Source organism: Pyxicephalus adspersus, chromosome 10 (genome assembly GCF_032062135.1).
Source record: "Pyxicephalus adspersus chromosome 10, UCB_Pads_2.0, whole genome shotgun sequence".
Taxonomy (NCBI): Eukaryota; Metazoa; Chordata; class Amphibia; order Anura; family Pyxicephalidae; genus Pyxicephalus; species Pyxicephalus adspersus.
The window spans coordinates 49,213,424-49,224,606 of record NC_092867.1 but is presented as its reverse complement, the minus strand read 5'-3'; the positions used below and the strand labels follow the sequence as shown (position 1 = coordinate 49,224,606).

At 37.6% G+C, this 11,183-nt stretch overlaps 1 protein-coding gene across 1 annotated transcript in view; it reads left to right on the top strand.

Annotated features, from left to right (window-relative positions):
• The window catches only part of LOC140339553 (membrane-spanning 4-domains subfamily A member 15-like), a gene marked incomplete in the record, with an annotated part of 31,017 nt that overhangs the window by 8,489 nt on the left and 11,345 nt on the right, over window positions 1-11,183 (top strand). Inside the window, 3 exon segments of the mRNA XM_072424308.1 lie at window positions 5,643-5,982; window positions 7,215-7,325; window positions 8,772-8,828. Coding sequence (XP_072280409.1) covers window positions 5,653-5,982; window positions 7,215-7,325; window positions 8,772-8,828 — 498 coding nt within the window.

Sequence of the window (11,183 nt, the reverse complement as noted above, 5' to 3'; positions counted from 1 at the left end):
TTTTTTTTTTGGTTTTGATGTGTTTTTATATTTTATTGTGACCTTTTAGCAAATGTTTCTTTTGAATAAAGTTGTTTGTAAAATGTTGTCGTTTGTTTTGTAGGGGTTTGTTATGTGATCTCCTTTCCAATCCCCCAGGACACACAGTTTAAAAAGACAATTGTGATTGTTTTTAACCCCCCTATTGTTCTAACTCTGTCAGTTTTTTGATGCAAAAAGTGATCCTATTTTTTTTGCATAGAAATATTTGTTTATATTGTGGCCTTGTAATTCTTAGGATTAACTCCCGGGTATGATAATTATATTTATTTATCATATTATAATCATAAATTATATTATAATACATAGTTATAAATAATAATTTAAAAAATGAAATATTAGACATCAATGTAATCTAAAAATAAAATATAAAATTAAAAATGTACTTTTATTTCATGTTGTGTGGTGTTTTTGTACTGTAATTAGTATCAGTAATCTGCTTTAAATTTCCCACCCGGCCAGGCCCCCTGACGGACTGGCGCCCCGGCATCACAGCGGGACCATCCGATCGCCGCTGGAGCGTGGGGTAAAGGTAAGGGGGGCTCCTAAAGTTACCCCGAGTGTGACTCGGGATTACCGCTTTTTGCATGTAAAATCCACCCCGAGTCACACTCGGGATTACCGCTATCGGGGTTAAGCTGTTCCTTCCTCTGAATTATTTGTAAAGCTAAAAACAGCACAATTGTCGTATTTGTTTGATGTGCATAGTTGTGCGCCAAACTTCAGGAGCGTGTAGATCATAGTTGTGCGCCAAGGCGGACCCGCTACATGCGCTTGAACTGTTTTATCAGTTGAAAAATGCACTGCACTTTTGCACAGTCCTCATTAAGGTAACTTTGTATTTTTTTTGTGTATATTGCATGTTTTGCTTCATATGCACTCATGTATGTATAGACATGAGTGCACATAAAGCCAAAAGAAGAAATAGGCAAAGAGGGCTTTTTGGACCCTATTGCTTCACATTGAAAAGATTGCCTATTTCTTCCTATGATTTCAGATATCATGGGCTTGGCTACAGGCAACATTCATGGAGGATATTGCTTCTAGTTAAAAGAAGGAATCCACCTTTGTGTGCTTCCACTACCAAGCTGAGGGGAGTAAGTCAGTTATATATAGTGGGTCAACATCTAAAATGGCATTTAAATCTGCAAAGACACCCTGAAAGTGATGAAAAAGCAAGAAAATGTTTGGAAGAAAGTGGATTTGGCCTTGGAACTTTGATATACTAGTACAATTTGTTTTGGCACACACACACACACACACACACCTCCAGTTAAAATAGTACTAATTAAAATATATTGCATAAGTGTAGGCACAAGTGAAATCACTAAATGTTCCTTAATGTAATATAACATGTTTGCCTATAATCCTTTACTAAAATATTTGATTTCTCTAAAGTCAAACTGGAACAAAATTTTTATGAGGTCACAAATGTTTGTTCACATATTTTTTTACACTCATACTATTGTGTGATGACATATTTGAAAGTGCTACGTATTATATATCCAGCTTGATAGAAATGAGTTTGCAGTGTTGCAACCAAAAGAAAAAGTAACAAGAAGTGCAACAAATGTAACTATAATTGAAGCAAGTTTGTGATTGAGTAGAATGTAACATAAAACAGTAACACTTACAAAAATTCAAGCATTAAAGATTCAAACTGACCTGTAAAATAGACTGGAGAACACAGAACAGCGCGCAGGTGTGCGCTAATCAATTACTATCACCTCATCATTGAGGTTAACATCTCCTGAACTGCACAGATGAAAATAAATAGCTTTAATTGGCGTAGTCACGATCTTTGCGGAGAAACCAGCAGGCGAGTTCACTAGAACTCGGGCCCGACTCACGGTAAAAGACTTCACCGTCCGGAGCGTAAATACGCACGTCGATCGTACGCGCATTACATTGATGAATCAGGGCCATAGTGTGATGATCTTGGTGTAGGGGAACTTAAATGATATGCACAGAGCCCTTACCTTAATCACACTGCACACACAAGATAAATGCATACAGAATTTAAACATAAAATGAAAACGTTTACAACCTCACTAATTTTTTCAAAGAAAACAAAACTTGATCTCCAACACAAGAGCCACTCTGCACTTCCAGACAATTCAGTTTTTGGATTTTCATAGAATAAAGTCCACTTTAATTTGACATATGTGTATAATAATGTGCTTATCTTTTGATTTCTGAGCCAGTAATTATTTGTATTTCAAACTAATGAGTGACCTGAGATGTGTATATATACAACATGTAGAAAGGGACTTTGGCACCTACACTAAAACTAATCAGGGAGAGGGTGGTGCAAAGTACTGTAACTACACTGCTGTTTCCCAAAGCAGATTGTTTTCCTAACAATTTAAACCTTAGTACATTTACCCTAGCACATTCTCCTTGCATGACACTTTCAGCTGCTTGAGCATTACCTCCCCTATTTACTCTGTTGTTCCATTTGCCCACAACAGCAAGGGATAGAAACCATGTGTAAGCTGTAAGACAGTAACAGTTCTGAGGGCCTAATCCCTTAAGCACCCCTAAGCACCAGCATTATCACTTGAAGGGAAGGGAAGAAAGTGACATGCTCCCCCATACCCAGGAGTACTAGGGATTGGCAGGAAAGTAAAGAAAAGGTGACCAAATAAAATAAACCTCAATTTAAAAGTAATACTTTCTAAAAGCCCACATATAAATACCCACTTCCCACCAGGTATCAGTTAAATTGTCTATATTACATATGAAAATTATTAATTGTCAACCCACCTGGGACCCCTACTCTCTGGCACATTTTATTCAGCAATGGCTTAAGCATAGAAGTTCATATTTATTCTGTTAATTTTCCCTATATGGTCAAAGCACACACATATAATTCTTTAATCACTATACTGGTACTGAAATGATTGGCACTGGGCTCCACTTCAATACCACAAATGATCTCCCAAACCCTTACAAATATGGACCATACTCTAGCTATTGGGGGATTTCAAATTAGGCAAAATCATTTTGATATGGACCTGGAGATTTCGGCAAATTTCCAATTTCAGTAAAAATCATTGGAATCAATATTAAATGTCAAATAAAGGGGTTTTTTGAACGTTCTATTGGCTTTATGCGGCTTTACATGGCTTAGAAGTAGTGATTATATTATTTTTTAATTAGAATGTTTTATATATGTTCAATATTCCACTGAGCTGAAATCCTAAATTATAATAATAATATAATATAATAATCATAAAAAATCAATATACTACAGGTTGACAATCAAAAATCTGGCAACCTCCGGACCTGAGGTGGGCCGGATTTTTGAAAATTCTGGATATATTTTTTATACTTACCTCCACACCCAGGCTAGCCTTCCTCTCGCAGCACCGCGGACATCTGGCACAGTTCCAGGAAGCAGGCAGCAGGGAAGTCTCAATGTGTATTTATTTTAGCAAGCAAGACCTAACAGCTGTTTCTGCAGAACAGCGCCATGAAAATATTAGTGGCCAAACAGTGTAAGGCAGTCCCTATATTGAAAATGCGATCCCAAAATCATGCCAGGAAACTGAAGGATCCGGATTTTCGATTGTCAACCTGTATTTTTTGGGTAACATGTACAAAGGTCATACCGGATAGAGATTAGCTCTGTCTAGCTTCAATGATTTCAGAATCATCAAGCTAAACAATCATTTATAAAATAATTTGAATATTTGTATGCTCTTATTTTTTTCTTTATTTTATGTTACATTTTCACTGCCGGTATTTTTTTTAAATATAAATGAATAATAAAAAAAATATTGATTTAAAAGAAATAGGCTTATACAAATACACAACCCCCCCCAAAATAAATAAATAAATAAATAAATAAAGATATAATGCCCATTACGCACCTTAAAAAAAAATATATTTAGACCTAATGATAAAAAAGCCACCCTATTTTTCCCTCTTCTATTTCTTTATGTTGATCTTGAGATCTTGTGATCTATTGCCTACAGAGCCTACAATACACGGATTCTAGTTACCAGAAGCCCTATAGGTGTTCCACATCATCTGTAGTGATGCAAGAAAAATTGGAAAAGTATTGGTAAATTGCAATAAGTACGTTATTGCAATTTACCATTAATTTCCCAATTAGAGGGATTAAAATAAAATAGGGGGACTGGAAATTTGTATGAAAATTTGCACAATTTTTTTTATGATACATAAAGTTAGGTCCATAAATATTTGGGCAGAGACAACTTTTTCCTAATTTTGGTTCTGTACATTACCACAATTAGTTTTAAATGAAACAACTCAGATGCAGTTGAACTGCAGACTTTCAGCTTTATTTAAGTAGGTTGAACAAACAGATTGCATAAAAATGTGAGAAACTGCACAGTTTTTTTTTTACACAATCGCTTTTCATTTTAGGGACTCAAAAGTACTCATGGACATCACCAGATGCTGGGTTTCCCTCTAATTGGGAAAGGAAAATCCTGATGATGCTTGAGCTACCATCAGGGTTTACCTTTCCTCAGCCAATCAGAGCACTAGCGGTGAGGAATGGGGAGCCTTGTCCTCATTTAACCTCTAGTGCCCGGGGATCCCACACTGACAGGAAGATTCCTACGGCTGTATTCATTCATGAGCACAGCCGCAGGACTCCTGTGTTCTTTGATAGAGAATCTCTATCCAAGAACACATACTACAGTTCTGGTAGGGCTGTCAGCTCTGCTCCCCTGATTGCTCTTGCAGGTCCCGAAAAATTCGGTAAGCCTGATTCGCCTCAAGATCGAATTCACAAATCTCGCTCATCCCTATTCATCTGTCCAATGAATGTTTTTCCAGAACTGTGCTGGCTTTTGTAGATATTTTTGAGCAAAGTTCAATCTAGCCTTTCTATTCTTGAGGCATATGAGTAGCTTGCACCTTGGAGTGCAACCTCTGTATTTACTTTCATGTAATCTTCTCTTTATGGATATTGATATGCCTACTTCCTGGAGAGTGTTATTCACTTGGTTGGCTGTTGTGAATGGGTTTCTCTTCACAGTGGAAATGATTCTGAAATTATCCACCACTGTTGTCTTTCGTGGACGTCCAGGTCTTTTGGCGTTGCTGAGTTCACCAGTGCTTTGTTTCTTTCTCATGATGTACCAAACTGTAGTATTTGCTACTCCTAATATTGTAGCAATTTCTCGGATGGGTTTTTTCTGTTTTTGCAACTTAAGGATGGCTTGTTTCACCTGTATGGAGAGCTCATTTGACTGCATGTTGTCTGTTCACAGAAAAATTTTAAACATACAAGCACCCCCCCACCCCCTCTCAAATCAACTCCAGACCTTTTATCTGCTTAATTGATAATGACATAACAAAGAAATTGCCCACAGCAGCCCATGCAATAGCCTTTGAGTCAATTGTCCAATTACTTTTGAGCCCCTGAAATGAATTGATTGTGTAAAAAAAATCCTCACATTTTTATGCAATCTTTTTGTTCAACCCACTGAATTAAAGCTGAAAGTCTGCAGTTCAACGGCATCTGAGTTGTTTCATTTAAAATTAATTGTGGTACAATTTTTTTGTTTTGTATAAAAATTTGCACAAATATTTTATGATATATATTTTTATTTTTTTTTTTACAGTATTTTTCAAATGTCATCGCAAGTGAAATATGACAACCAGCAGTCTGGAAATTCAGCCTTGGATGACATAAGCCCTCCCCCTTATGAAAGCATTGGCCCCTCCGATTGTCCTATTTATCCCTCCAACATTCCTCCTCCCAACCCAGGATGGAACATTTACAATGTGCCATTACAACCTATAACCACTGCTAACTTTCAACAGTGGAATAGTAATCCAGTCCCTACTATGTCCCCTATGCCTCAATCTTGCAATGTCCTTCCTGGAACTGTTACACCTCAAAATACTGATCAGACACTGTTTCAGCAGACTTACCTAAAGGGAAAACCAAAAGTTTTGGGGGTAAGCATTCATCAAAAACTGTGATTGTTTTATGATTACACATTGATCCCAAAAAAATAAATAATAGAAATCATGACATGAGGAATGAAAACACAATTATATTGTCATATAGGATTAACCTAAATTGCAGGTACTTGACTAACGACAATACTGAAATAAATATATGTAGACTGTTTTTTTATTAATATTATTAATTATTTTCTTTATTATTAATTGATCAGACACTAAAGAAATGCCAGCTCCTTTAAAAAATTTATAGAGTTTTCCCAGTTTCATTAAAGGTACCAAGCCACCACTATATTTTAAACCAAACTGTCCCTTCATTCTGCCAAGAAATAGCTTGTAATATGTCCACTTTCCTGACAATTGCACTGTGTAGCCGGGTCCATGTGAAGGCAGATACCTGGACCAGATCTGGTGGAAGTACATGTCTTTCCCAGCCCATTGGGTGATTATTATATGCGGCACTGACATATCCTAATGGTGGGATCTATTACCACTCAGTAGAATGGTCAGAAGGGTGAGCTCCAGGGTTGGTTAAACTTCTGGTCCCTCTTCTCCATTCTCTTCACAAGAGTGCCACTCCCCACTTACACCCACATGACACCCACAGTTGTTCCACGCCTCAATATGGCATTTGTATGCTTGGGAGCTGCCATGCAGTCCTCTATCTAGTCAGCCTGGACGGGGAAAGTCACACTATTAGCAAGTTGATTTTTGCCATACAAAAATAAATAACACGCCAGCTGTCCCCCTGCTACCACAAATATGGAAATGTGGCCACCATCAATGGGACCAATACCATGGCTGCACTGCTCCTGAGCAAATTCTCTTACGCTTCCTGCTATGCACATGTACCAAATTCAGTGTGTCCAAAGTTGCACAATGTCTTGGCCATGGCTTGAAACGTCTGCACCCACTTCAGCAGATCCTACAGTGGAAAAAATGCATTTGTAAACTTTCAAAGACAGAATGGTCTCCTGTTCCACAAAATAGTCTGTGGCCTGCCCATCCACTGGAATTGAGCTTTGCATATGCTGGAATATCTAATGCATCACAGCACAAATGTAGGAAGTTTTGGATTCTTTACCAGGGCAGTGGCAGCCCTAATTGGAGTTTAGCTTAAAAGGGTTATAGGACAACAAAAAAAATTTTCAACATACTGTACTAGCATAACCAAGTTTTTGTAGAAGATAGACCGCATTATATCTAACTAGCATATTTTGTTTTAGAATGCACTCTTGGTTTTGGCATTCCTACAAGCTGCATTTGGGATTGGGTTACTGTACTCCATAGCTAACTTCATGTGGAAAAGCTATATTCCATTCTGGGGAGCTGGAATTGTAAGTATTCATGTTTAGGAACATATATATTATTTTCATTAAATTTAGAATATTGTGAAAAGGAGACTTGTGCAAAAAGATGAAGGATATAAGACCATAAGACACTTAACATTATAGCAATATAGCAAAACAAACAGTATTTGTTTGACCATTATAGGCTGAATATATAATGCTCTAGAAAACTGAACGTCAGCTGCACACAAAACTCTTTTTTCTTAAAAACAGACTACTATTATACCGCAAAACCCATTGAGTTTAATGTGTGGGAACAGTAATGTTGGATTCTCAAAAATTCATAAGGTCGGACAATTCTCACTTGTTATTCCTGAAGCCTCAGATTGCAATAACAAATATATACAGTATAAATCTATATCTAATATATATATATATATATATATATATATATATATATTGTGGTAGTGTGTCCCTAAAATGTCGGTGAAAGTGTTAAAAAGGCTCCAGGGAAAGAGAGTGTTAATAGGTTTTTAGAAAAGAAACCAGGTTCCTTGGCTCAGCCCTGATTCTAGGGATATATGCACCTGCACTCAGGTGCAAGGTGAGTAGGAAGTAATCAGCCAGAGGGATCCAGGCTAAGAGTGAGCAGTCAGAGGCTGGAGAGAGCCAGAGGTATTCAGGCTGAGAGAGAGAAGGGGGGTTCCAGGCTGAGCAGGAAGTGGCCTGTAAGCGAGCTTGTGGGGAATCAAGCTGGAGGAATTTAGTGTTGATGCTGTCCTGTGGATGTGGACCTCTTTGTTTGTTTACTGAACTGTGGAAACCCAAGGCTGGGGAATTGGACCTTTACAAGAGACCTAGTTTGGACTTACCTATACCGTGGGGCTCATTATATATTAACCCTGCCTTTACACTAACCCTACCTGTAAACCTTATACTAACCCTCCATGTAACCCTAACAGTGAACTTCCCTTTAATTATAACACTAACTCTCCCTGTAACCTTAAAATTAACCTTCTGTTTAACACCTAACCTACCTGTAACCCTTACATTAATCTTCCTTAAAATGCTAAATTTAGGTGTCCCTTTATCCATAACACTAACCCCTAACTTTAACCCTAATATCACTTTACTTAATTATTTACTCTTCATATAACCCCAGAACTGACTATCTCTAAAGCCAACACATTAGTAAAGCAAAATAAAACATCTTGTTTGGATGTATTTCTCCCTTGCTCCTGGTTGCTTTAGCCTAAAACATATAACCTTTACACACTCCCTCACACATACATAGCCTTTTGCATCTCCCCTTCCAACCTTGTCCAAAAAAAAAAATCCTATAAAATGCTACAGGATTAAAATAAAAATAAAAAAAAAAAAGTTCAATTTCATTGATTTTTCAGCATAAGAATCACCCATGTAATATGGTCTTAGTAAGATGGTATTTATTGCTTTGTATAGCACTTTTCTATGTTCATATTTTTTGTCTTATAGTATGCCACGACTGGAAGTCTAGTTATCAAAGCTCAACGCAAGGTTAAAATCTCCCAGGTAAATATTTTCATATGTGAAAAATATTTTAAATAGCCCTGGTGATGTACTCTGAGGAAAAAAAAATAAAAACACAATCTATAACTATTTTGAAAAAGTAACCTACTATGGCTTACTGAGGAAATTTACCAAAGGATTTGAGAACGTTCGCACAATGAATTGTGTAAATGTTACCACTCGATTTTTTAGCAGTTTGAAGCATCCCCAGCATAAATTATTCATACATGTCAATCTCCGCATCTCCAGCACACCAGCGTTGCTGGAGACGATTAGAGAGTATACCCTTCAGCCAATGACAGATTTGTTTCTGATCATGATCTTATCCTACTATTGATTCCTAGTTCTATCTAGTTCCAGGCTGTGGTTGCTGGATTTTAGCTATTTTGCCGCTATGTGTGGGCTCAGTTCTGCTATTCTGGATTTTGACTTCGCCTTGACATTGACCTCCACTTTGCTTGGGATTGCTACCTTCTTGTTACATGACTTTGCTTTGGTTGCTGCCTGCCTTGAAATAAGCTTGTTCTACTACTCTACCTTCACTCGCTGTGTTTCATCTGATTAGCCATTCCTGCACTAAAGCTATCTGATCGCTGTCACCCTTGGTGAAGGGAGCCTGGGGGCCACAACCCAGTGACCTCCTTGCAGTAAAGTAGTTCGGGTGTCCACTAGGGTCACGTCTTGTGGGGTGCTCTGGTGAAGACCAGCATCCACTTAGATTCTGGGCCTCAGGTAATTCCTTGTCACCTGCCAGGGATGACCTGTAACACTTATCTCTAAATCTATTTAGGTAAGACCAGACTGTAGAGTGGTGGAGAGTAATCATAATCTGCAATACTTCCAGCCACCACCACAAAGACAATCTTCCAGCACCTAGATGCAGAAATGCTAACAGATTTTAGTGGTTGTGTAAATATTTAAGGCTGGGTACACACAGGCAGCTCCTCTTCTCCTCTTCTTGATTTTCCATTTGAATACCGATTGGTTGGATGTCTAAAACCACTGAAGAAATGTACAGTTCTGCCCGTCTGATCATTTTCTGAGAGAATACATGATCATTAGAAAATTGACATAATGTGTAGCTCTCTGTTGGATGTTCCTTGATACCTCATTCTTGTTCCTGAGACCTGAATTTGCTACTGGATCGATTCACAGCTGTTGACCCCTGGCTTTGGCTTTCAACCACAAGGTTTTTCTCTGACCAATTTTTTTTCCTGATTCATGGCTTGCCTCCAACCTCTATACTGTTGACCCTGCTGTAATAGTAGTCTATACCTGATACCAGTTGGCAGCAAAACATTGACCACCCTCAGAGGCTCTATGTCTGCTATCTTCAAATAACCCCCCAATGTCAAGATCAACCCTTCTAATCTGTAACATGAATATGCATATCTTCCTAATCAAATCCCTTACATTATGCCTCATAATTCTGAGATACTACCTTGGAATTATTTGTAATCTCTTCCAGGTAAGATAAACAGGGCTTTGATTTGCTAAAGGTATGCAGGTGCTAACATTTTAGTGTTTAAATGTTGATTTTTGGCATTGTGAATCCCAAAGTAGGAAAGGTAAGTTTGACAAAGGCTTCAGGTTTTCACCCAAAAGCATTAGTGATAGGGTTACTGGCAGACATAGCTTTGGAGTTATCAGTAGCATGTCACACTTGTCTTCCTTGTTAAAACGTAGGTTCCTCGCTTCTGCGCATGCGGTTCTCCTTTGCTCCTCATAATTGCATCCCTTGCCAGGCTCAGTTACACCTGATATTACATTCTTTGGTATGTACCTACATGGCTTTTTTGTTTGGTTTTTAAAAATGATATTTGTAGAATGTGATAAATGGTCATACAAAGGAATTAACTATTTGCTTGTTATACATTATAGTGTGTTCTATTCATTTGAGGTTCTGTATATGTATAACCCCTAATCAAGCGAATTCATTCTGCAAAACACATTGGATTATTAGAACTGACCATAACACATCAATGATCAGCCTGGAATTGTGCACTGGGCATTTTATTGAATTTTCTATTACTCCCCTTGTTTTATCCTATTGTACTTAATAAAAGATGATTTTTATTATTATTATCTTTTATGTTTGAGTCACTCTTTGATATATATTGAACTGCCTTTAAAGTCCCATGAACACAAATTGCTATCTTATGTAATACAGGACTATAGCAACAGCATAAAATAAAAAGGGATATCTGTGAAATAATACTTACCGTATTTTTCGGACTATAAGACGCACTTTTTCTTCCCCAAAACTGGGGGGGAAAAGTGGGTGCGTCTTATACACCGAATACATGTTAAATATACCGGTAATTAAAAAAAATCATACTCACCCGATACCGCGATCCC